The sequence below is a fragment of the Aspergillus homomorphus genome (assembly GCF_003184865.1).
Source record: "Aspergillus homomorphus CBS 101889 unplaced genomic scaffold BO97scaffold_24, whole genome shotgun sequence".
NCBI lineage: Eukaryota > Fungi > Ascomycota > Eurotiomycetes > Eurotiales > Aspergillaceae > Aspergillus > Aspergillus homomorphus.
The window spans coordinates 443,067-467,431 of NW_020291910.1; the positions used below are offsets into that span (position 1 = coordinate 443,067).

The window sequence follows — 24,365 nt, forward strand, 5'->3', positions numbered from 1 at the left end:
TGGAACGGAGACTCGAGACCGAAGATGCATGTTTACAGTGCCTGCGCCCACTGCCAGCATCGCGCTGCTAGATGCTGATGGATAAAAAGGAACTATCGAGTAGGTACGGAGCCAACACGATGCTACCAAACCTAGGGCCTGCCTTAAAGTTCCCTCGTTGAGACCCACGGTGGTCTCATCCTGCCACGCACAGTTGCTGATTGGAATCGGGCTGGAAGTGGAGAGTGCACCTTGAGCTTTTAATTCTTTGCTCCCTCACCTGACGGCTCTTGCGGAGCAGACATCTCCGGACTCAAGCCTCAGCGATCGCCTCCGAACCACCAACGAAAAAAATTCAACACTGTGTGGAGGTAGCACGTTCACTGGTCGTAGATTGCTGGATTGCATGAAATCTTATACTAAAATTGTTCGGGACCCTTTCGGAACCTTATAACGTCTGGGCCGCCTGGGCCTGTATCCGCTCAAACTCTTTTGGTCTCTTTTTTTCTATTCGTTGGATCTCGCTGGCGGCTTACATGGTGGGGTTTCCGGTTCCTAGCAATTCTATCAGCAAATTTCACCCGCCTAGAAAAGAAACAGACCATCTCGTTGCACCTCTCCTCTTTCCTCCTCGTTGTTTTGCAGCAGAGGACGTGAGCCAAGCACCCGAAATTCAGTGCTTGTTGGATTAACTGGCCTTGGTTTCATCGCAGCCATGGCTACTTCGGCTCATCAGGACCAGTCGCAGCTGGTAGTTGACCCCAACACCCTTCCAGTCGAAGCGGAACCGGTCAGAAGTCAAGCAGAATCTCAAGAAGATGCAAAGCTCTTGGTATGTCATCTTGCAATACTCTGAATCCTATTGCATGAGCAGGAAGCCAGTTTGCGACCCAAAAGCTAATGGTCTTCAATAGAAGTCAATGGGCTACAAGCCAGTCAGTATTTACCCATGACCCACATGAGAACGGTGACCGCTTATACACATAAACAGGTCCTGCATAGGACATACACTCTCGTTGAGAACTTTTCGACGACCTTTGGTAGGAACTCTACGCTTAATGCCTGCAACATGGTCTGTTTTCTAACCTGGAATGTTCAGCTGCTTTGTACTTTGTCGGAGGTGTGCGGGTCACATTCAGCACAGGCATCGCAGCAGGTGGTAATCTGGCTTATTGGTACAACACCCCCGTGGACTAATTTGACGATAATATGGCTCATGCTTGTGAACAGGACGAGTTACTTGGTTACCATGGTATTCACTTTCATCACTGCCGCGGTAATTGCAGAAGTATGTTCGGCCTCTCCATCGGCCGGATCTATCTACCTCTGGGCTGCAGAGGCTGGGGGCCCTCGATTTGGTAGACTGCTGGGATTTGTTGTCGCTTGGTGGAGTACCACTGCGTGGACCACCTTTTGCGCAAGCAACACGCAGGCTGCAGTGAACTACATGCTTTCCGTATATGCCGCCTGTTTCCAACGTGTCTGATTCCCATGGGCTGACGGAATTCTACAGGAATTAACTGTCTTCGACTGCGACTTTCCTAAAGATACCTCCAGCGTCAAGTTCCGCGCCGTGCAGTGGATCTGCACTGAGGTCTTACTGGCGTTGGCCGCGCTTCTGAACTACTTGCCGCGTATGTCTAACCTCTTGAGTCTGAGGTGTTTTATAGACGGGCTAAGCTGACTCATATTCACTTAGCACGGGTCTATAGATGGGTCTTCTACTCATCCTCCCTTATTGTTCTCTTAGACTTCTTCCTCAATATCATCTGGTTGCCCATCGGAGCCGCCAACACATGGGGATTCCGCACGGCGGAGGAGGCCTTTATGTCGACCTACAACGGCACCGGCGCGCCAGCTGGATGGAACTGGTGTCTGTCCTACCTCGCTACGGCCGGAATCCTGATCGGATTCGATGCATCAGGCCATGTCGCCGAAGAAACCAAGCACGCATCCGTTACCGCAGCCCGCGGCATCTTCTGGAGTACGGTAGTCAGCGGTATCGGAGGACTTGCGACCATCATCCTCTTCCTCTTCTGTGCCGTAAGCTCCCAACCTCCTTGCACCAGCTCAACAACCCACTAACCAGGTCCCAGCCCGACCCCGACACGCTCTTCTCCTTCGGCTCTCCGCAGCCATTCGTGCCCCTGTATGCCGTCGTCCTCGGCAAAGGCGGCCACATCTTCATGAACGTCATCTGCGTCGTCGCTCTCTGGCTGGTAAGACCTTACATCCATCGCCTTCCCCATGACCCTTCCTCAAACCAAACCAAAACAAACCCGACCTAACACTAACAACGCATAGAACACCGCCATCGCGATTCTCGCCGCCTCGCGCCTCGTCTTCGCCGTCGCCCGCGACGGCGTCCTCCCCTTCTCCAACTGGGTCTCGCGAGTTAAGAACGGCCAGCCACGCAACGCGGTGCTCGTCGTCTGGGGCGTCGCCGCCTTGATCACATGTACCCTCCTCCCCTCGGATGTAGCCTTCACCTCGCTCGTCTCCGCCGCAGGCGTGCCCAGCGCTGCGGCCTACGGCCTGATCTGCCTGGGCCGGCTGTTCTGCACGCCGAAGCGCTTCCCTAAGCCCGAATGGAGCCTCGGCCGGCTCAGCAAGCCGTTCCAATTTATCGGCGTCTTCTGGAACGCCTGGGTGGTTGCCATCCTCTTCTCGCCATATGAGTTCCCGGTCACCGGCGCAAACCTTAACTGTACGGTCCCCCTTCCTCTTGAGCCTCAGATCCACAACATCCTTCCCCATCTCCCTTGCAAAAAAAAATTGAACCATCTCGATTATATCTCGGTTTCCCGATCTCTGACAAGATATATAGATGCCCCGATTATCATGGCCGGAGTGACCATCTTCGCCTTGATCTCCTACTGGGTCACCCCGGAAAGCGCCTGGCTGCCGATCGACCGAATCTCGCATTTCATCGACAGCAAGGGTGCAGTGCAGAGTTCCGTCGAGGAGGTTGGGGTGAGCCGTGCGCTTCGTGGTGGTAGTGGTGCTGCTGGTAGTGGTGGCCCTTCCTCCGAGGCCACCGAGGGCGAGACCGGTGGATTGCATTGATGAATAACATCACCGTCTCTCGCGGGGGTGTGGCTACTGTGCTTCCGAGTTTACTATGCTGATTGGTGTGATCACAGCGGGCGCATCTAGATGAGGACGCTCGACGCTTTGTTCCGGAAAGAAAATACAAAAGTTTGGTTTGCTCGATCTAGTTCGAGTGGTTCCGCTGGCATGATGAAAGAAATATGGGTGGATTTCTGTGTCTATGTATGTATGATTAATGTGGCTGTAGATAGAAGGTTATGGGTGAGATGGGTGTCTGTGAGCAGCTTCGCCTTCGCGATATATATTGTGTTTGATGGTATGTGCCTCCGCCTCTGGAAAATGGATGGCCTGAAGAAACCCGTGGATAGAATCTGTTGTGTACGACCGTCGCAGAAAACAGATCATTAGTGTTGACTGTTCTATTATTATTCAGAAGAAGATGGATGGTCAATCATTATCAAGGGCGCAATAGATCTATCCGTCTGATGGATACGTCAAAAACATCATCTATATAGTACCAAAGTCCCGAATGCCGTCTATACTCGGCAGTGTATGGCAAGGCTAATCATATACCCCACTGCGCTTGCCTATCCGGGTCTGAAAGACCCCCGCAAGATTACCTATGTAGCAAACCCAAGGGTCCAGCCCTATCCAACCCGTGCGCCTCTTTAACTCCGACAAACGCCTTCCGTCAAAATCAAGTTCCCCGCTAAATATGTTATAGAAACCAAGAAATGTCACGCGACCGTGGTTCGTGAAGAATGAAGTCGAGATAGTATTCGGGCGTGATAGTGCCCAATTATTATCGACGAGTGGATATATTCATGAATGGTGAGGAGAAAGGCTTCAAGGAAGGAGAATGGATGATCGGATGTCGTTCATTGATTCAACCCATCCTTCTGGGAAAGTCCGCTGCTTGAACCATGCTTGCTCCAACTCTTCAAGGCCTCGGTCAACATTCTGAAGTCGTTGTTAGTAACCCATATAACGTCGTAGCAGGCGAGCCTCGAACGTACCTTGAAACCATAACGCTGGAGTTCAGTCATTGTCTGTCGTACATATTTCTGTTCATGTTCGTTTCGTGTCTCGTGTCCGGCGGTAAACAGAGGCCATAGCACCGCCAGTTGACCCACATCTTTGGCAAGCTTGTTAATTAGTGCTAAGATACGTGAAGCAAGCATATCCAACAGAGGTCTTTGGGCTTGGCGATCAGGTCGGCCTGCAGCTCCCACCCGGTGTAGGAATATATTAGTGGCCTTTTCGTAGGCTTCGATGCATCCTGCGTATTCGAGAACGCACGGGAAAGGGTACTGCTGCAAGCTCGTATCATCCAACTCGCCCAGATTCTGTAGTGCATCTGGGGCATTCAAACGCCACTGAACGAGACGCTGCAGCAGTTCATGGTAGACCAGGTCCTCTTGCTCGAGCGACATCGCGCCTTCATTTTTGGCTTTTCCAAAGGCACTGATTGCCGCCTGGATCTCCATCATCACTGCCCAACATTGGCGAAGCTCCACCAAAAGCTGGTTGTAGGCGGGCGGTTCGGTAGACAGACTAGGGGTGCCGAGGTTATACTCCCAGCCGCCACCATGAGTTCTCCAATAGCTGCCTTCAACTACCGTGCCTTCACTGGTGGCACACGCTCCCGCAACATCGAGGTAAGAGAGGAGGGATACAAGGAATGGTCGGAGTGGATGGTTGATTTCAGCGAGACGCTTGGCTTCTTTCGCAGGGTCGTCATTGGTGGAGAACAGGATACGGTATATCTCGCGAGCGCCCTTGAGATGTATGGCCCAGTTGTGGTTTTGAGAATCCATCATCTGACCGATCAGCATGAAGAACGCGCATGTGCACAGGTCCGGACTGGACTTACCTCGAATAGGGACAGCAATAGACAAGTGGCGAGGTCGGTGAGCCTAACACTTTGATCTGGCTCAGTGTATCGAGTTCTGAACGACTTAACAACCTCGCCGTAATTGCTCATGGCCTGTTGAAAGTGTTTATTTCTTTGTTGTCCTTTGGAGGTATTGGCAAGATGCAGTGCGCCCATGGCTTGCATGGCACTAGCCATGGACGGTGATGACCGGGCGAGGTCAGGGAAGTATCTCCGATATGGGTTGATGTTGATTGGATTGTCGTATATGAGTAGCAAAGTGGCGACTTGGTCAACAAAGTGTGTATAGTAGCGGCCCTCGACGCAATCGAGCGAGGAAGAGATGAATTCGGCTGGGGAGATCGGCTCCTGGAAACGGTACTTGATAGGTTTGAAGTCGGAAACCGTGCTTGGCGACACTACCAATGCCTCAAAAGGCTCCCCATCCTCCTTTGACTCTTGTTTCACCTCTTTTGGTGTCGGCGAAGTCGATTTCTTTTCTCGTTTCTTCGTGGGCGCGGTTGCGGATTCGGTGGAGGTCGGTGGCGGCCCGTAGACCTTGAAGGTCATGCGACCCTGTGTTCCATCACATTCAAGCCCCAGGCGAGTGCAATTTTTGCACGACGGCGACGCTTCATCACACCGCACATGGCGTCGACGACATGTTGAACAACCGGTGAAGCCTCGGTGATGCCATCGCCGGACCCGCTTTCGTTTCTCAGGCGCAGCAGCGGCTGCGGGATGCTGGGGCTGTGCGGGGAGAGGAGGCTTCCCCGGAGCGCACACCAGAGTCTGAACCTCCATATCTAAGAATTGAAGCTGAATCGAATCGAGGATGGTGGAAGAGAGATATCCATTAGACAGACAGAGGGGCGGGAGGGGTCCGACCGAAATTCCAAGCCAGACTGCGGAACGTTCACCAGTGTAGCATTCGGTGGGGAATCGGAATGGCAAGTAGCAAGTAGTGAGTAATAGAGGGACTAAAAAGAGGGGCGTTCAATTAAGAAAAATTGAGAAGCGAGTGTTGGGGTGTCAGATGTTTGCAAATCCGAAGACCGATTGAGCAAAGATGAAGTGGAAGAGCTGCAGAGGGAAAAGATTTAGAATTGAATGATCGTCAGTGTTGAGGAGGGAGTGAAAGAAAGTCGAGACCGGACCCGATTATTATTCCGTCAGTCCATTGAGGGAGTGTCCGGGGGGGCAAAAGGAAAGGCGGCGAAAGATCAATTCAATGGCCGGGGACCGGGTGGGGAAAGGAAAGCAAGTCGGAACCTCAGGTGGGAGAGAAGAGGAGGGAAAGAAATGAACACTGGTCGGGCAAATGAAAGATGATTTTAAATGATGCAGGTGGGAGTGAGACCAACTACCGGCTTGGCCGTATGTCTAATTCTAACAGTGGTATTCTGTTCTTTTCTTTCTTCTGCCTCTGCTCTTCTTGTACTTTTCCTTCTTCTTTTGCTTGCACATTTCCTTTGTGTCATTCTGTTCTGTTCGTTTGGCTCCTAAGTTCATCCCACCGGATTGGGTAGGATAGCAGTCTAAAAGAGATCTGGATGAGCGATTCATGGGACCGTACCAAATCCACTCCCCCCATTGCGCAGATCCTCCATCCAGAGACATGGTCCGATTTAGTTCTTCTCCCTTCTTATCCTCCAATCCTATTACATTCTCGCTTTCCTTTCCATGCAAGCTCCTCCCTCCCCTTTCTTCCCTTCAGCCGAACATCTCTTTCCAATGATTACCCTGAATGACCGGCATCGGGGCCGAAGAATGTACTAAGTAAAATGAAAAGAATTAGCTAGACTGGGATATAGCAGCTCCAGCTAGCTAGAACCACTATACGTACTAACTAAACTACGCCGGCAACGCGACACTGGACGAAACGGGGACTGCAGATCAACCCTAATGGTGGATCGGGTGTGATGATCGGACCTGGCCTCCCTTTCTTCGGAACGCAACTCTGACCCCCCAAAGCTTTCTTTCTTTTTAGGTTCTCTTGCTCGAAAATCACGCATTGAGGACGGTCCAGTCGCTGCTAAAGACCTCCCAAACCTACCGAGAATTTGCAGCCACCGATGACTGGCTTTCCTGTCTTTGCCAGATCTCCACCTCGATCCACTCGTGCCTTGGGTTCAGCGACAGAAGATTGAGGGTGCGGAGGTCGATGAATAGCAGGCTGTGCTGACTGGATGAGCCTGCCCTGCCAGAAATCTCCGTGCTTCTGATAACAACAAAGCTAGTCAAACTAGACCTGCGACCCAAAGGTGGTTTGCTCAATTGTTGTTGGAGTCGTCAGTCACCTCAGAGTCCAAGACCTAAAGGATTTGCGCGAAAAGGTAACTAGTTCCTCCTAGTTCTCGGTTGCCAAGCATTTGTATGGAAACTCTTTTCCTTGGCCACTACATGCTATCCAATTGTCCCCTCGTGCGACCTGATTTGAGTCGCTTGTTAACAAGCTTGTCCCTGCCCACTCTTTGTTCATATTCCAGGCGTCATATAGACTGGAGCATCATCCTTCCCCGATGAAATCGATCATCCCGCAATCGCTCGGACTTGCCCCAACGCGTCACCGCTCCGTCCTCGCTCGGTAGAGTCTTCCTAACCGCGCATGTGTCTCAGGCTTCCAGCTTCACTGAGGCTGCACCTTTCACTGAATATATTCAACACATGCTTTTGACAGCGCTTTGAGTAGGCTTTACGGGCCCCCTTGCGGAAAATCACGACTCCATTCCGATGTGGGACGGGTGGTCCCGCCGTCCCCCGTGCACTGCCGTCAGAGGCCAGCGAGAAAAACTTCGTATTACATAGTCCCATTTCCCAAGATTGTTCGATCAGATGAAGTCAGCTCCTTTCACTGCCGATCATTGGTGTCGCCCAGTGACGGGTCCGTCGATGACAGTAATCCCAGGGTCTTTGCATGATGTGCAAGAAGGCAATCCGAGAGGCAGCGATATCCACCGTTTTCGCGTCCCTACCTACGGTTCTCTCACAACCCGTTCCATGGGCCATGCCGAGATTTTCGGTGCATTAGATGCGAGCAAGACAGCGAGTCTCGTTCATGGTTACTGGTAGCTTTCGGTTCGTCAACTAACCCTTCGTAGCAAAAGTTCGTACCGTGCAACAAATGTTCTTGTCGAGTGCGAAATAGACATCCAGGTCTCCAACGAGGCATCTAGACTAGTACGGTGCATCTCGAACACCATTCTATAGTTACTGGCCTCCTGCGTAGGCAGCCTCGCGTTGTTTCAGGTGCCAGCACGAACTAGAAGTTTAATCCCGGCCCGGTTTGACAAGGAGTGACTGGTTCAATGCTTATTAGAAAGCCAGAGAGCATTAAATCGAGCCCCTCTCCTATCCCCTCCCCTTTAACGGAAGTAAACGGGCATATCGAAGATGCAGCAGTAAACTCAAATCGACATCCCGCTCTCCCCTAGTCAAAATCCAGCGTAATCAATAGCAGATCCTTTCCCTTTCCTTCTCTTACTCTCACTTTTCTTAGAGGCTCCCTCGCAACCAAACCCCTGGCCCATTCTAAACCGTTGCGCCACCAGGTCCTTCGAAAGTTAAGCCTGCATATACTTCCTCTCTAGATTTTTCTTGAACCTTCGAACATGCTTTCACACCAAGTCCAAACCCATATTTTCGACTCAAAGCGCGCACTATCACATCTAGTTGCTCGTGCACTCGAGCAAGAGCACAGTCAAGGCCCCCTCTTTCTCCTATGCTGGAAAATAGCACCAATTCTCCTGCCTCCGAATCCTCTAGTCCATGTCATGTCTCACACTTCACAGGGATCATGGATGTATGCTTGAAGGCCTAGTTCCAGCACTACACTTACGTCAAAACTAGCACAGGGTACATGCGGAATAACCGTAGGTAAACCATATATCATGAACTAATCCTAGGTAGTATGTAGTCGTGTGCTCCCAAGCCAAATCCCAACCCTTTCTCAAACCTTCTGGATTCATCTCTCACCGGTCTCCAACTAATCCCAACTTGCATAACATAGCCGAATAGATTTTCGGACGTTGCCCGACACCAATGCAACATCTCTGCATGTCAACAACAATAACAACAATCCTTTCATTATTATCCTTCTTTACCCGGGCTCCATCCTCGTTCTTCCGTTCTTCCGCTTTTCTTTCATCCTGCATACTAATTTAGCTCCTTATCGGGGTCTCTCCATCTCTCTTTTTGGTTTTTGTTCACGCGGCTGTTCAAATCGATAAGCGGAGGCAGTCCAACGATCGGACCCGAGAGACGAGGGGCTGAAGGATTTCCAGCTGGCCTCCAGAATGGATGTCGATGTGGTTGTTCCGTTCGGGATATTGGATCGGATGGGGATTTTTTTTTTTTTTTTTTTGCTCTTGGCTCAGATCTAGTAGTGGCTTGCATACCGCGCTAAGGGTGGATGGGAGATGTGCTAGACTAGGCTGCGGTTGTGGGTTTGTGTGGGATGATGTTGGTGGGTTGTTCTTTTCATTCAATGTTGTTGCTCGACAGGTACGATCGTGCTATCGCCCCGCCACGCTGAGGGACCACTCCGTATAGTGTGGCGGATTTCCCGAAGGTAAGGTGTCTAAAAGATTCTCTGATCTTTCGCCAGAAAGAAATGTAATAGTACAATGACCGCATGATGCTGGCCCCGGGGACTCCGGAGACGCCTTCGACGGATTAAGGCACGGAATGTCGACTTGAGAGTTTATGTTTGCTAAATCGCTCCATATGTACATACATAGACCCGCTGGCGAATCCGTCTATTTCAAACACCCAAGGCAACCGGCATGTGGACTCGTTGATCGAGGGTTTAGTCCAGACTGGCCTTTTTGCGGCCTTCGTATTAATGGGTCTGCCTTGCACATAATCGGCCGAGCGCCGACGGCAATGGCTCACGACGATCACCCCCACAGTCGGGGACAAGGCAGCCAACGTTATGACTGAAGGAGAAAGAAATATGAAACTAAAATACAAAGAAAGATTGGGTATCTGCTGGCAAACCAGAATTTCAAACTGCCCGCCAGAGCTAGGAAAATGCAAGGATCAGAAATTCGTATGGAGTGAGCACACTTCCACAGAGAGGAAAGTAACGGGGGTCGAAATCGAAACACCAAGATGCTCCGCTATCCTGAAAGAGTCCGAAGGCGTACCATATTCCAACCAAGACAGCAAAAACCGGATTGGGGGAAGAGGAAGGAGGGCCTGTAGCGCCGGAGTGGGCGGGAAAGCATGTGAAGACGACCCTGTGATTTTAGGACGAGCTCAGGCATCAACAGACACGGTCGTCCCGGGGAAAGGGAATGTCGCGGATTCTCGGGGCTCGGGATCTGGCAACTCAGCCGTGTCGCCTTTCCCATTTGTACGGTCGAATTCCAATGTTTCGGCTAGCTCAGCTGCCATGGGATCGAGGTCTTCCTCCTTGAGGCCAGTGGCGAGTGCAACCAGCTTCCTATGGACGTCAAACTTGGTGCTTACTCCCGCATCGGCGGTCTGCTGGGAAAGGTCTTTGACAGCGGCGCGCCGAGCCTTTTGCGCCGAGCATAGTTGTCGTGCCAGCTGATACGTGCGAAGCAGTTTATCGTGATCTGTGGCGGGTGGCGTCGTGCCCTCCTGCGCTGCAGGCACTACTACCGATGAAATGCGCTCTCTCAAGCGCCCCTGCTGAATTTGTTCTAGCAGTGACTCATAACCACTTCGCAGCCGTTCATAGTGTTCAAGCTGAACATCGATTGGTCGCTCACCAGCCTCTTGCGCTTGCAAGATGGCCGTTTCTTTCTGGATCTTCTGTCGGTCCAACTCTAGTTGCTCGTAAAGAGTCTCCGGGTTTGCAACGTCGTCAGAGTCCTGCTGGTTCGCTTTTGAGCTCCCATAGCTAACGGTAAGCTTCTTGTTCGCTTCCGCCATTATCACTCCGATCTTGGTAAGCAACGCAGTGGTGGCAGGAGACGATGACTCCTGTGCAAGTGTGGTGGGCTGAGTGTCAGAATTAGCGAGGCCGAGTGCTTCGCCTTCCAACTGATCATTACCCATGGTGATAGACGAAGGAGGAGGTGGGATCTCGCGCTCGGAAGGGTGAGCTCGTCGGGTAATAATTGCAGCCGTCTCGCCCTTCTTGTTCACCAAGTCCCCAGCCCGTGGGCACCGTGCAAGAAGTAAGTCCACTAGGCGGAAAGCACCGTTTCGAGCAGCAACCAAGGCTGCAGTGTCTCCATTAGAGTCCTGGAATGACAATAACAGATCGACCTCCTCAACTGAACACATGAGACGCAGCTTGTCTAGCAGCACCTCACAGTAGTATCGGGAGCTCTTCCATTTCCCTTTGCTTCGCGTAGTCTCCGCTATGTGATGAAATATGGTGGCACCAAACCAATCCCTGAAAGACACTGTATCCCAGAGTAGTTCCAGAAGCGAAGGGAAAGTCCTTTTCTCGTAGTTATTGGTGAACAAAACAGCTCGCACCAAAGGGGTTTCTTCGTGTATCGATAATGCTTTCACATCGGCTCCTCTTCGGAGAAGATCTTTTACAATCTCTAGATCGCCCATAGCACAGGCCCAGTGAAGGGCTGTGTTACCAGAATCATCGATTGGACGATCCACCTGGAAATTGTTTGGTGGCTGTGGAGGTGGCACACGTGTGGCTTCAGGCGCATCGCCTACTGTCATGAAATAATCCAGAAGCTGGTCGCCATAAAGTATGTGCTCCTGTTCGCTAATAGACATTATTGGTGCCTCGTTGATTCCACGCTTGCGTTTGCGTGAAAAGTTACCGTTCTGTGACATCGTCATCATCTCTTCGTCCGCTATCATGGACGACGACTCGAGGGTCGCTTGTTCGATAGACTCATTGTCATCGAAGCCGGTGCTCATCTCAAACTGTTCGTGTGTGAAAGTGGGCGGCGCCATATTCCGCGCTGGTTTGGCAGCACTGAAGACCTCCTCGTTCACATTCACTACTCTCCGGTTGGCCGTGTTCTTCGGCGCCCTTGGTTTTGAAGCTGCCGTTGTGTGTTTCGGTGCTGGTGGTGGGCTGCGATCTCCGGCGACATAGTCAAAGATTGGTCTTAACTTGTCGATTATGTTGTTGCGCTCAGCGAGAAGACGGCCTTCGGGGAGTGGGATCCATGTCCCTACGGACGGTCAGAACCAGCTCGCTCTGGAAAGGGAAACTGAAAATGAGGGGTTTGGCAGGATGGGGACATGCCTTGGTATTTGCCGTATCCTCCTTGCACTTTCTCATGGACGCCTTTTTGTACTTCACGCTCAAGGATTCTGGTTCTCGCTGGCTTATCGAACCCGGCGACTTTGAGGATATGCGTTGCATTAATCCAATCATCTGACCGTCTTCGCATCACGCTTTCACTATCGATTTTGAATTCGTATACCGGTACCTAGTGAATTGTATCAGCTGAGAACTTATCCCTGCGGTCGGGTGAAGTCGGTCCTGAATGACCCAATTGGAAGAGGCAAGGTCAACTCTAGATATTCATACTTACATTACTGTAGGTAGCAGAGTATACCTTTGAGAAGTCAACCCCCGCCATGATGTGCGTCACTTAGGCTGTCCTGATTCAGTGGGCTTCCCTTCAGCAACAGCGACTAACACCGCCGCTTCACAGTTGGACAACAAGGATTCCCCGAGTATTGATTCAAGTAGTGAGAGACATTAAAATCTCAAGCTCTGTGACTGGCCAGATTTGATTCACATGAGCATGGCTTGAAAATAACGGTATCGGGCTTTGATTCTGCACTATTGATCTCGAAAACGCGAAGGCCTGGCTAAGCAAGACGCGCCCTGGGTACGTCGGACCGCGTAAAGTGGATTTAGCTACGCTAGTCTGCTTGTGGTGGAGGAAGATCATGTGACATCACATGATGCCGACGGAAAGGAAGGAACGGCGACGACTACGGAATAGCTACAAACCTCACGGTCCAGTCGCTTGTCCTCGAAATCCACCCCGACATCACTCTTCTCTTCTCTCAATATGACTGTTGCCGAGTCAGTCAAGAGCGCCGTTGGGCTCTCGAGCAGCACCGGTACGTTTTTCATGCCATTGGCCCCCGCTGCGTGGTGGAACAGTGCGGACACTCTGTTGCTCATTGAATTGATAAACTGACACCTATTCTCAGCCGCCTCCAGCCAGGAAATGTCGGATGCTCGTCTTCCCCTTCAGTACCGCGACTCTTGCGCCGGCCTATTGATCCCTTTGAACCGCTGCCGGCAGCAGGAGTACTACCTCCCTTGGAAGTGCGAGGTACGTTGCTTGAGCTCCACCACTACTTTATTTACCTCCTGGGCGCATAGGTCTGACACTCGTTTCATATATTACAGGATGAGAGACACAGCTACGAGAAGTGTCAGTACGAGGAGTTCAAGAAGCGCGTCGCCAAGATGGAAGAGCTCCGCGCCGCGAAGGGCGGTGCCCGCAGCAATTGATTCCGACATTAACGGCATCTTGTTTTTCGCGACGGACGAAGCAGCATGTTATGTACATAGAGATTGTGAGATTGTTTGTCCATGTACCGACTTTGGCGTTGGGAATCCTTCTGGTCAATCTTGCCGATACCATACTTTCTGAGGGCCAGAACTGGTAGCCCATGGATGGTCTTTTCAGTAGCTGGTCGCCTACTACCTGAAGTGCTGCTGAGAGGAATGCCTGCGCAGCTTGATGTACTGCCAGCAATCCACAACATAAGTAGGACAAGCAGACCTATCCTAGCTGGAAGCAATCTCGAGCAGGTCAGCCTGCTAACATCGAGTCGGAAACGGACCACACTACTTTGTTCTTGCACGAAACCCTAGATCTCATTCTGCAGCCTCCCATCCCCATTGCGTAAAAAGCAAGGGGGGTGAGTCGTATATTCTCACTTGAACGAGGTCAACTACGGGCGAGAGACGTCAAATTGGGACTGTACTTTGAGAGTAGGCAACACTAATTTTGAAATCGCATAAGCAACTTGTTTCATGCAACTGGTCCCTGGACTGGAAGAGTGATGTATATCACAGGAACAGTATACGTCTGTAGATGCCGCGCGTTGATTACGGGATTATCAGCTGACCGGCTCCCTTCCTCCACGCTGCTTAGAAATCGACAGGGTTGACAATCACCGATAATGCTTTTCCTGCCCCGCTATGAATGGAGAGACGCTTTCTCTCCACCAATAGGCGATTGAGCCTGCAACCCCGAAGGTTCGACACGAAATTCAGCATGGAGTTGATAAGAAGCAGCATGATCCGCCTGCTTTCCCCCTCTGACATTCTCCGTTTACGCTTAGGGACTCAGGTTCTCGGTTCATCTCGCCTGTGCCTTGAGTCGGGCCATTGCGTGAGACTGACGTGACTCGATCGGCTCCTAGATCGGAGTCTAATTGTCGAAAGTTTCCCCTCATCTCCGCGGGGCTTTTGTATGAACTGATTTTCCCGTCTTCTCACCCCACCACACCTACCTAGGCAACGACCCAACGGCCAGGTTTCTGCCTCGAAACCAGCGCGCCCGCCTTCCGATCGCCCTAGTAGCGACAAAATGGGATTGCTGTATGTGATGAACGCTGTATAGGAACCCTTTTGTCTGGGCACAGAAACTGACTCGCGTTCCTTAAGCGCGCTTGGGACGGCCCTGGATTGGCCGGAGGCCAAGAAGAGAGCAGACCAGGTCCGCAAATGGGGAATCGAGGTGAGCCAACTGCAATTGGATCTATCTAGAATCTATTGACCAGCAGTAACTGACTAAAGACAGCAATTACTTGCGAACTGGCATAGAGCCAAAGGAAAGGAGCGCAATGCTCTACTATGGGGCGACGAGGTAAGAGTTTATTCCGCATAATCTGTAAAAGTCCACTGCTGAACGTTTTCATCTTGTCAGGTTGAGTATCTCGTTGTGGCTGTTGACGACGAAGCCAAGAAAGCCCGCCTTTCACTCGCGCAGGCTGAGATTCTGAAGTCGCTCGCTGAAGACGAAGCATCATGGAAGCAGGGAACTCGGCCGCAGTCTCCAAACAATGAACAGTGAGAATTGTGTACTGGGAAACATCACGGACACTTCTGATGGGTCATAGTGACGGGGAAGAGCCACCCCACTTCCACCCCGAATTCGGCCGTTTCATGCTTGAAGCTACACCGGGAAAGCCATGGGGAATTGACTTCAAGGACTTGCTGAAAGTAGAGTCAAACATGAAATGGAGGTTAGTACTCAATGGCTGAATCTGGTGCTGTTGCAAGTCTACTAATATCCTTGTCACAGACGAGAGGTTGCCAAAGCCCATATGGCACCGAACGAACACCCGATCACTCTCACCACTTTCCCTCGTTTGGGCACCAAGGATGATTATATCAAACCCTACTACCCACCATCTGGCCCTGCTCTTCGATCTCAGTTTGTGCCTGATGAGATCGCCAATCCACACATCAGGTTTCCAACCCTGGCTGGTAACATCCGATCAAGGAGAGGTCGGAAGGTTGAACTGAACGTTCCAGTATACAAAGACACGAACACACCCGAGCCTTTCAAAGACCCAACTGTGAACTACGACCTCCATATATGGCCGGAAGATGACGATGTTAGAAATGGAGCAGCTAAAGATGGCCATGTCTATATGGATGCCATGGCTTTCGGCATGGGTAGTTGCTGTTTGCAAATCACTTTCCAAGCTAAGAATATGACCGAAGGGAGGAAGCTGTACGATCAATTGAGTCCACTGGGACCTATCTTGCTGGCATTAACCGCCGCTACTCCGATCTACAAGGGCTTCCTTGTCGACACGGATGTGCGCTGGAATCAGATCAGTGGAGCTGTGGATGACCGAACCCGTGAAGAGCTTGGTGAACTTGTGAGATTCCGTGCCTGTTTGCTGATGCCAATCTCTCTAACTCTTTGCAGCCCCTGAAGAATGACAGGTGGAGAATCCCCAAATCCAGATACGCCTCGAACTCGACTTATATTTCACAAGACCCTCGATTGCGGAAGGAGTATCTAGATCCTGACTTGATTATTGACGAGGACATCAAGAAGCGTCTGATGGACGATGGAATGGATGATCTTTTGGCCACGCATTTCGCACATCTCTTCATCCGTGATCCTCTGGTCATCTTCTCGGAAGATCTTGAAGAACTAGACTTGAACAAGGCAGATCATTTTGAGAATCTACAGTCCACCAATTGGCAGCATATGCGTTTCAAACCACCACCTCCGGATAAGGATGATATTGGCTGGCGGGTTGAGTTCCGATCCATGGAAATTCAAATGACCGACTTCGAGAATGCCGCTTTCAGTATCTTCATCGTGCTTGTGACTCGCGCCATCTTGACCTATGATTTGAACTTCTACATTTCCATTCAGCGCACGGCAGAGAATATGGAGACTGCGCATGCACGCAACGCGGTTCACGATCAAAAGTTCTACTTCCGCAAGGATCCCTTCTCTCCTCGCCGGCCGAATCCTCATTCGTCGAGTGGAAGCAACGTCTCTTCCACCACATCATCCGCTGCAAACTCGCCACCTCCATCACCATCTCTTACCCCTGTGGAGTCTGAGTACGAACTCATGACCATCTCAGATATCATCAACGGCTCAGCTGACGGCTCTTTCCCCGGTTTGATCCCACTCGTCGAATCTTATCTCAACAGTGTCAATGTAGACGTTGAAACTCGCTGCTCATTGGCTAGCTACCTTGACTTGATACGCAAGCGTGCAAACGGAACTCTCTGGACGGGCGCCAAGTGGATTCGCGAATTTGTTGCGACACACCCAGACTATAAGCAAGACAGTGTCGTTTCGGAGCGGATTTGCTATGATCTGGTCAAAGCTGTGGACGAAATGAGTGTGAATGAGGGTAGGAACGGTACTGTTGGGTGGGAGCTTCTCAAGGGCAAGAACACCTGAACAGACTTTGTAAATACATTTGCATATAGATGTAGATAGCTTGTCCATTCTTATGCTGTTACTCTTTGTTGATAACTGCATACACTATTCAATATTCCATTGCATAATACTACAGAAATTTCTCGGTTTTCTCTGGTTTACCGGTTCAATTCTATCATCCTTGATTTGACTGTTTACGAAAGAAGATGTTAGATACTTGTTTATGCGACTTTTCTGGTTTAGATTATATTTCGCTCGATGCGATGAATACAGATAGGCGAGGAGCTGAAAGCGGATCTCTCAAACCAAGCAAATATCCAAGAGAACACCCCTCCCCTTCACTGCCGAGCCATTCTCTTCAGCGGGCCGCCTCGGATGCTGTTCAATTGGAATGTCGTGGAACTTTTCCGTCTCGAGCTCCTAGAATCCTCCCAATACACCCACTCATGGCAACCAGATCTTTTCCTCCTCTGTCGGTTCTCGACAAGAATCAGCCACTCCAGTCACCTTCCAGGTGTTGCTGATTTTATGAAGTACGAAAAGCTCGACGCCAACATGATGCACAACACCATTGACCTTCGCTCGAAAAGGGGCCCAGACTGCAGCCATGCTGCCTGAGGGATAGACTTTGACTTCAGGATCCCAGATACGTTCGTCGATCTCATCCTGGATTTTGGTCACCTGTTCCACAAAAGCCCCAATGGTACAAAAGCGAGGGAGAGTTGGCGATGGCGGGCAGAGGGACATTCCTCCCGCTCGCACACAGTATTTCTCGAATTCGAAGGGGCTTTTCGTTCTGAGCGCCGCCAGAAAGCCGTTGATGACGATCAAAATGGATTCAATCTCTTTGGAGTGTTGAGACAGTGTCGATAACACGGTGGACGCGGCGAAAGGATCCCAGCGCATAATTCTCGGTTTTCAATGCCAAAATTCGCGGTTGACATGCTACCTTTTGCAAGGTGCTGCATTGGTATCATCTCTCTCATGGCTGTCAACCAGACATATAGGTGCTTCCTTCACTGTCACGGGCCTTGCGACGTACCGCCCGCTCGATGTTGCTCTGCCAGGAAAGTTACCTTGTCTGTGTCATAGGAAAGGCACCATATGCACTCTCCCGGCTTAGTCGACCCCGGAGCCAGTCGACTTTGAGCTCTCGGCCTACCTCCCTTGTCTCTCGTCAGACGCACCGTCTGGTCTTGGATCGATGGCAATATAGGTAGGTCATCAGAGGGTACAGTTACAAAGCTTCTCCACCAAGCTACAGTTTCGATTGAAAACTTTCAGGGGCCTGACAACTTAATGGGGTTATTGTTGCAGCCATGATGACTCGCTCATTTCAGTCCGGGTCTTCCTTTTTTCCCGCTGAGTCCGCCGGAACACGTCGGAATTGACTGAGCTGCCCTGGGCTCTGTCGGATGCTGGGAAGCGCGCCAAACATGAGTTTGATCACACGTTTCATTGGGCATTTGCCTTGTTTAACCGCTTCTAGGGATCGAGCGCAGTGGCGCTGAATGTGAACTGGAGTCAGACTGGAGCGCTGCGATATGTCGAGAACCACTCATTGCTCGTCGGGGTAGTTGCATATGCTTCGGTGACTATGACGTGCTACGGTGTGTGACTCTTGTCCTTCGAAGAGATCCAATGGTAAGAAGTGGTTGGCCCGCAGTGCAACGGCAGATTCACAGCCAAGCAATCCAACGGGAGGATGTCTCACAAATGGGAGGCACACTGCCTTGCTTTAAGTTGATCCTGGCACTTATTGGCTACTGTTTGGCTCAAGTATTCTCATGCTCCGTCGTAGAGGGCTGCTGATGCGTTGAGACAGCTGAGGGGCTCTAGCGATTCCTCGGAGCACGACCGGCACACGGTTGGTGAACCCTAAGCATGCAAGAATCTGCAGGTTCGTCGGGATGGCGGTCAAGACACCACACTGTTTTTCTCTTTCTTCGTGCAATATCCTGACCACAATCCATATTCTTTTTCGTGTGTCGAGTTTGCGTTGGTTTACCATGACTCTTGCGGATCCTTATCTTCCATGTATGCCCCTTAAGGTCATGAACTCTAGGCGCTATTATAGTGGGACCCCGCTATATGCCCGGATAGCTTAATAGCATCACGCTATTATCCCACGTCCCGGCAAATGCGGAGGGATCAACGGCATATAGCTTTCCCCGCCAAGTTTTCGACCTCGGGAATACTTCGGACCAAGGTATATTCCAATCAAAAGAGGGCATTGTTTACAAATCAGGGTATAGAGACGAGGGATTTTCAGCAGAAGACGCTTGAACCGCTTGAGTGCTCTATCACCATGACCCCAATACTCCGCATTTCGGCCGGCGGTCCAACCAGAATTGGAAACAGTCCCTGATGACGATTAATCTAGAGTACTGCTCCATACCCCGCGACTGCGGATAGCCCGGGGTCGACTGGCTCGACAGTTGCAGTCGATTCCGAGTTGTAGGAGCCGTTTCCTCCTGGCTTGGAGAAGCAGTATAAATATCAACTTGCGGCACTGTTGATGGTCTGTTGTGAAAGATTGCGTGTCATTGATCCTTCAGACTTCTTCTTCAAAATGCGCAGGGTACTCGTCTCTTTGCTCAGTTTTTCTGCCGGGAGCATTGTTGCGTCGGCTGCGCCATCTGAGCCTACAGCGCATGTCCGCAATGGTACATACGTCGGATTAAGAAACAGCCACTATGAGCAGGACTTCTTCCTTGGTATGCCGTATGCGCAACAGCCTGTTGGTGACTTGCGATTCACGGTTCCTAAATCCTTGAATGAAAGCTGGGAGGGCGAGCGCGAGGCGAAGGCGTATTCGGATATTTGTGTGGGATACGGGGTATGCCACCACAATGGCCTCGTCAGTCTCACTTGACACAAGCTGACTCAATATGTTAGACAGATTCCATATGGTATACTCAGTCCGAAGCGTGTCTTACTCTCAATGTCATTCGTCAATCTTCTGTCAACGAAAGCTCCAGTCTTCCAGTGGGCGTTTGGATCCATGGGGGTGGCTTCGCTCAAGGATCAAGTGCGGATCAGCGCTATAACATGTCTTCCGTTGTCGCCAACGCGCATGATATTGGTTTGTTACCCTTTACAGAAGTGTTCTGGCTTTGACTAACGTCTCTTTTCGCGCTTAGGCAAGCCGTTCATTGCAGTGTCTCTCAATTATCGTCTATCAACCTGGGGTTTTCTAAGCTCCAGCCAAGTCAGCGGCACAGGGAACACCAACCTCGGTCTTCGAGATCAAAGACTAGCTCTCCACTGGATCAAAGAGAATATCGCTGCATTTGGTGGTGACCCAACGAAGATCACTATCTGGGGTGAGTCTGCAGGAGCAATGTCCGTTGGGTACCACCTCGCAGCCTACGGGGGCAGGGATGACAAGCTCTTCCGCGCAGCGATCATGGAGTCCGGGGGAACTATCGCTGCTGGTCCAGCCAACTATACCGGCTATCAGGCACTCTACGACGAGCTGGTGGCAAAGGTCAACTGCACGGACGTGGGGGACTCATTGCAATGCCTGCGCGAAGTCCCATTCGAGAAACTGAACAGCGTCCTCAACGGGACCTATGGGTCAGCAGCCTACAGCTTCGCCCCCGTCATTGACGGTGATTTGATTCCAAACTGGGGCAGTCTCCAGCTCGACCGCCATGAATTTGTCCAGGTTCCTATAATCGCCGGAACGAATACAGACGAAGGTACTGCATTCGGGCCCACCGGGGTGAACACGACGCAGCAGTTCTATGCATATCTTACCGGTACGCATGGCTTCCCCTCCATTCTATTGTCTTCGGTCGATTAGAGAAAAAAAAAAATAAGGTATGCCCCATCACTAAGTGTTGCCACAGATGGCCAGTCCGGGTTCCGACTCCCTCCCTCCATCGCCAAGCAGATCCTGCAGCTCTATCCTGATGATCCCTCCTTGGGCATTCCGGAGTTCCTTGGTTCCAGACGAGTTCCTTCCAAAGGGTACCAGTGGCAACGCACCTCCGCGTACGCAGGGGACGTGACGATGCACGCCAACCGACGTCGTCAGTGCGAGGCGTGGGCGGCGACCAACACAACGGCCTACTGCTACCGCTTCAATGTGCGATCCGCGGATGTGGACGCCTTGTCTGGGGCTACCCACTTCGAGGAGGTGGCCTTTGTCTTCAACAACCTCGCCGGTCTTGGGTATCACTACGGACTCCCGTTCGCGGGGATGCCCGAGTCCTACGCGCAACTGAGCCAGCTGATGACCAGCATGTGGGCTTCGTTCATCCACGACCTGGACCCCAATTCGGGCATCAAGAACGACTCGGCGGTCCGGTGGCAGGCATACGGGCAGGATCGGCCGGTCGATCTGGTGTTCAACGCCAATACTACAAGCTATATGGAGCCCGACACGTGGCGGAAAGAGGGGATTGACTATATCAACTCCGTGGCAAGTGCGTACTGGCGATAAGAAAGTTTTCTTTGCACTTTGCCCATAAAGTTGCTTGCTTGCAACAAAGGGTAGATATACATGTGAAAGCGAAAAGAGGGTGGTGAGACATGACTCGGTGGTTTGACTTATACCGCAGATGCAGCTTACGATACGGATCTTGATTGAAAGGCAAACAAACAAAGAAAGACAAAGCTGAGTGCGTGGTTCGAATTAGAGGGCTCTATTTGTCCTGTGTAAAGAGGGAGCGGGGGTCCAGTCACGGTCCTCCGTGCTTCATGCACAATCCCTGACGGTAGTAGATCTGAACACCACCAAGACAACTCCTCTTTGAATTGAAAGCCTGAGCGTAAGCATTACCAAGCAAGATTACCTTCTCATCTCATCTGTGGAATACGCCCCCCTCCTTTCCTTCTCAGAAAAGAGAAATTTGCAGAAAAACAATCCCCTCGTCCCGAACCATCCGACTTACCATGTATGTATGTACGTATGTATGTATGTACGTACGTAAAGAAGCCATACCAAGAACCCTTTCCCAGTTGAGAGACAAACAAGAACAGAGCCCACCCACCACGCACGAAATGAGACGGGGGCAGAAGGGGACCAGACCAGACCGGGGAAAATACGGGTTCCCACCGACTAGCACTCTGGATCTTCTGATTCATCTGGTCCCGATCCAAAACGAACAAAAAGAAAAAGACATCAGAGAAGAAACGGATCTCGATTTCTTCATCTATGCGGACCAAGGGACCTGCCTATTGTAGGTTAGGAACGAACGATAAAGCTTCCACCCGCCTTCGGCTGTATTGTCGCGGATCCCTATCCCACCCTCTCCTCCCATTGTATCCGGTACAATAAGCCAGCCACCAGCCATCAGCCATCAGCCATACTAGTCCTGTGCTAGACATGCCGAGAATCCGGCAAATAAATCATCCCTCCCCGTTCGGACAGAAGGCACGAGGGTCGGGGTGGAACGGTTTCCACAGAAAGGGAATGGCGCAGATCCAAACAATTTTTTGATGTTGAGATGTGAAGGGGGATTTGGGGGGGCGAATGACAGGCGGGGAGTGGGAAAGGGAGGAGTGAGAGGGAGGGTGGTAGAAGGATGGATACAGTCTCCGTGGCTGTCAAAGCTGTCATATCATTTTCCCTTTCTGGACGGGGTTTGTTGTCTATCACTTGTGGATAAGACTTTGCCTCCCCTCCCAGTACGAGAGAAATTCGCCTCTTCTCATACCAGAAAAGTAATCGGTGGAGTAAGTAGCTGGAATCGGTTCTGTTCTATCTTGTTCGCTAAAAGAATTTGAGCATGGTATGGAACTTGGTAGTATCCATTATATACTAAGTTGTTCCATCTCGGCTGTGGGAGCCCCTCTCTGGGACAATCCAGCTATCCAGCTATCCTTCCAATAGTTCGTCAGCCATACTCAGTCAATCAACCAAGTTTACGAGTAAGTAAGTTAAACTAGTCAGTTAGTTTATAGAACAAGCTTGGTCATCTCATCTCCATCTCACGATGAGAGAGATCCGAGGAGATCCAAGCAAGAAAGATCAGGAAACAAACATCATGCTACGCGCACAGCCGCGACCTCAGAACCTTAAATCTCGTTTTTCCTCCATCATTCTCGGTTAACATTACTAGAAAGACGCAACTGAACCATGGAACCTCGATGTAGATTTGTTAGATAGCCGCCGCGTATCGGCAACTTTGTGAGGATTCGAGAACAAATCTCCTTTCGGGGAGGGAAAGAAAGGAACGGGCGGCGAGTGAGCGGAGTTGAAGAGTTGATTCGGGGAGGTTCAACGGGGGGCGGCAAGAAGGGGACTGGGAACATTGACGGGTTACTCTATCTTGGTTCCTTTGATTGGGGAAGTCGCCGATCGCGATCGTTGTTGGCACCTCCCCTTTCCCTAGGCTCCTTCTTCCCCCCCACCCCTCCCCTCCTCCCTCTCTCTCAAGTGGATTGCTGTTAGCATGCCAGTGGGATAGGTTTAGTGCTGCTTTGGTTGACTTTGACGATTTTGACCGCTGGTCCCTTTTCCAACCTAATTAGATTGGTGTGACGATTTTGGTTTCTGGTTGCAGAAATCGATGAAGAGAGCGAAAGAAGAGTAACCATAGGGGAATCCAGTTTATCTTTCTCTTTTGGAACTAGCAAGCCGCATATACACTGCCCGATACGTAAAGATATTATTCATCACATTCTTTTTTTCCCTACTTCTTTTTCCATTCAACATATCTAGCATGTATGGTTCATGTTCATGGTATATAGTGAGTACAAAATTGATCCATGATCAAATCATCTGAGACAATCCGCGGAACAGAGCTTGACAGTTTCCCGAGATGTTCCTGCCGTCGGTGGCGCTGAATGTGTCTCTGTTTTCCAGTTCTCCTAGGTAGATTCCCGTCGCTTCGTTACAATCTTCCCTTTCTTCTTCTTCTATTTCCTCATTGTCTCTCCCCACCTTCTTTTTCCTCGATGGCCCATCCATCATTTCCCCGGCCCCATATCATTGAATCCTCATCTCGGGGACCTCGGTTGCGGGATATGGGAATGATACTTAGTCTACTAGTCCGTCATGTCGAGTGCCAAAGTCCGGGATATGCTATTTCTGTCTCCGGGTCCCCTTCGAGTCTAGCCTACCGTAGCCTAGTCCCTTCCCAAACCAGCCTGGAGCGCACATTGAAATCCCGATTTCTTTCTCAATTCTGCTGCTTCTATTGCGATCGGCTAGCTTAATCGCTGTACTGAACTTTGCAAAAATATTATACTCTCCCGCTGGAGGGGAGGAAGAGGGGAAGGGCGTTTGTTCTTCCGATTCCCATTTTTTTCCTACTAGTATTTTTATACCTTCATTTACTGTGTTAACCACGATCAAGAAGAGAAGCAGTCAAAAGAGGCTGTTGTTGTTGTTGTTGTCATACAAGTATCGGTTTAATCTCTCCCGACTCCACTAGACAGACTACTTGCCCGGAGTGTACCGTTGGTAAGATTAATTGCGCGACGAACCTCTAGAACACTTTGTCCTTTTTTTTTTCCCCCGGTAGAGCAAATATAAATTAATCATTTAATCTATTATGTTTGTTCACTTCCAGTAATCGAGCGGCCCTTCTTCGGATCTCGAATCGCCGCCCACGTTGCTCTTGTCTTGTCCCTGGCCCCATTCATTTCCTTTTCCT

General features: G+C 50.8%; 8 protein-coding genes across 8 annotated transcripts; 5 read left to right on the plus strand and 3 right to left on the minus strand.

The window, feature by feature from the left end:
- The first annotated feature begins 501 nt into the window (after nucleotides 1-501).
- BO97DRAFT_406443 (putative amino acid permease) lies at nucleotides 502-3,500 on the plus strand. The gene is made up of 10 exons (XM_025695426.1): nucleotides 502-811; nucleotides 894-914; nucleotides 971-1,019; nucleotides 1,079-1,154; nucleotides 1,210-1,435; nucleotides 1,493-1,613; nucleotides 1,679-2,022; nucleotides 2,076-2,198; nucleotides 2,284-2,686; nucleotides 2,807-3,500. The coding sequence occupies exons 1-10, from the start codon at nucleotides 695-697 to the stop codon at nucleotides 3,043-3,045; spliced, it is 1,719 nt and encodes a 572-aa protein (XP_025550394.1). The 5' UTR covers nucleotides 502-694; the 3' UTR covers nucleotides 3,046-3,500.
- Nucleotides 3,492-6,186, minus strand: BO97DRAFT_392859 (Zn(II)2Cys6 transcription factor). Its single transcript, XM_025693893.1, has 3 exons — nucleotides 4,904-6,186; nucleotides 4,047-4,850; nucleotides 3,492-3,990 (listed from the first exon to the last, which is right to left on the minus strand). Exons 1-3 carry the CDS (start codon nucleotides 5,705-5,707, stop codon nucleotides 3,877-3,879), a joined length of 1,722 nt encoding a protein of 573 aa, XP_025550395.1. The 5' UTR covers nucleotides 5,708-6,186; the 3' UTR covers nucleotides 3,492-3,876.
- A 3,976-nt stretch (nucleotides 6,187-10,162) lies between these two features.
- BO97DRAFT_435533 (putative APSES transcription factor) lies at nucleotides 10,163-12,441 on the minus strand (the record flags this gene model as incomplete). The annotated part of the gene is made up of 3 exons (XM_025697732.1): nucleotides 10,163-12,027; nucleotides 12,102-12,288; nucleotides 12,394-12,441. The coding sequence occupies 3 exons, from the start codon at nucleotides 12,439-12,441 to the stop codon at nucleotides 10,163-10,165; spliced, it is 2,100 nt and encodes a 699-aa protein (XP_025550396.1).
- Nucleotides 12,442-12,765: 324 nt separating this feature from the next.
- Nucleotides 12,766-13,803, plus strand: BO97DRAFT_406447 (NADH dehydrogenase [ubiquinone] 1 beta subcomplex subunit 7). Its single transcript, XM_025695427.1, has 3 exons — nucleotides 12,766-12,934; nucleotides 13,028-13,152; nucleotides 13,230-13,803. The coding sequence occupies exons 1-3, from the start codon at nucleotides 12,883-12,885 to the stop codon at nucleotides 13,332-13,334; spliced, it is 282 nt and encodes a 93-aa protein (XP_025550397.1). The 5' UTR covers nucleotides 12,766-12,882; the 3' UTR covers nucleotides 13,335-13,803.
- Nucleotides 13,804-14,421: 618 nt separating this feature from the next.
- BO97DRAFT_444153 (glutamate--cysteine ligase) lies at nucleotides 14,422-16,891 on the plus strand (the record flags this gene model as incomplete). The annotated part of the gene is made up of 7 exons (XM_025698429.1): nucleotides 14,422-14,432; nucleotides 14,499-14,571; nucleotides 14,635-14,700; nucleotides 14,761-14,903; nucleotides 14,954-15,079; nucleotides 15,139-15,724; nucleotides 15,775-16,891. 7 exons carry the CDS (start codon nucleotides 14,422-14,424, stop codon nucleotides 16,774-16,776), a joined length of 2,007 nt encoding a protein of 668 aa, XP_025550398.1. The 3' UTR covers nucleotides 16,777-16,891.
- A 41-nt stretch (nucleotides 16,892-16,932) lies between these two features.
- BO97DRAFT_107979 (uncharacterized protein) lies at nucleotides 16,933-18,028 on the minus strand. Its single transcript, XM_025689882.1, has one exon. It carries the CDS (start codon nucleotides 17,659-17,661, stop codon nucleotides 17,200-17,202), a length of 462 nt encoding a protein of 153 aa, XP_025550399.1. The 5' UTR covers nucleotides 17,662-18,028; the 3' UTR covers nucleotides 16,933-17,199.
- Nucleotides 18,029-19,327: 1,299 nt separating this feature from the next.
- Nucleotides 19,328-21,205, plus strand: BO97DRAFT_478803 (cholinesterase; the record flags this gene model as incomplete). Its single annotated transcript, XM_025700647.1, has 4 exons — nucleotides 19,328-19,594; nucleotides 19,654-19,840; nucleotides 19,899-20,519; nucleotides 20,610-21,205. 4 exons carry the CDS (start codon nucleotides 19,328-19,330, stop codon nucleotides 21,203-21,205), a joined length of 1,671 nt encoding a protein of 556 aa, XP_025550400.1.
- Nucleotides 21,206-23,456: 2,251 nt separating this feature from the next.
- On the plus strand, nucleotides 23,457-24,149 carry BO97DRAFT_107994 (uncharacterized protein). Its single transcript, XM_025689883.1, has one exon. It carries the CDS (start codon nucleotides 23,554-23,556, stop codon nucleotides 23,923-23,925), a length of 372 nt encoding a protein of 123 aa, XP_025550401.1. The 5' UTR covers nucleotides 23,457-23,553; the 3' UTR covers nucleotides 23,926-24,149.
- The last annotated feature ends 216 nt before the right edge of the window (nucleotides 24,150-24,365 follow it).

Coding starts and splice junctions, on each gene's coding strand:
- BO97DRAFT_406443 (XM_025695426.1), top strand. CDS start 695: ATGGCTACTTCGGCTCATCAGGACCAGTCGCAGCTGGTAGTTGACCCC. Junction 1,020..1,078: donor GAACTTTTCGACGACCTTTG/GTAGGAACTCTA, acceptor TGGAATGTTCAG/CTGCTTTGTACTTTGTCGGA. Junction 1,155..1,209: donor GGTGGTAATCTGGCTTATTG/GTACAACACCCC, acceptor GCTTGTGAACAG/GACGAGTTACTTGGTTACCA.
- BO97DRAFT_107979 (XM_025689882.1), bottom strand. CDS start 17,661: ATGCGCTGGGATCCTTTCGCCGCGTCCACCGTGTTATCGACACTGTCT.
- BO97DRAFT_107994 (XM_025689883.1), top strand. CDS start 23,554: ATGTGTCTCTGTTTTCCAGTTCTCCTAGGTAGATTCCCGTCGCTTCGT.
- BO97DRAFT_392859 (XM_025693893.1), bottom strand. CDS start 5,707: ATGGAGGTTCAGACTCTGGTGTGCGCTCCGGGGAAGCCTCCTCTCCCC. Junction 4,851..4,903: donor TATTGCTGTCCCTATTCGAG/GTAAGTCCAGTC, acceptor CTGATCGGTCAG/ATGATGGATTCTCAAAACCA. Junction 3,991..4,046: donor TCCAGCGTTATGGTTTCAAG/GTACGTTCGAGG, acceptor CAACGACTTCAG/AATGTTGACCGAGGCCTTGA.
- BO97DRAFT_406447 (XM_025695427.1), top strand. CDS start 12,883: ATGACTGTTGCCGAGTCAGTCAAGAGCGCCGTTGGGCTCTCGAGCAGC. Junction 12,935..13,027: donor TGGGCTCTCGAGCAGCACCG/GTACGTTTTTCA, acceptor ACCTATTCTCAG/CCGCCTCCAGCCAGGAAATG. Junction 13,153..13,229: donor ACCTCCCTTGGAAGTGCGAG/GTACGTTGCTTG, acceptor CATATATTACAG/GATGAGAGACACAGCTACGA.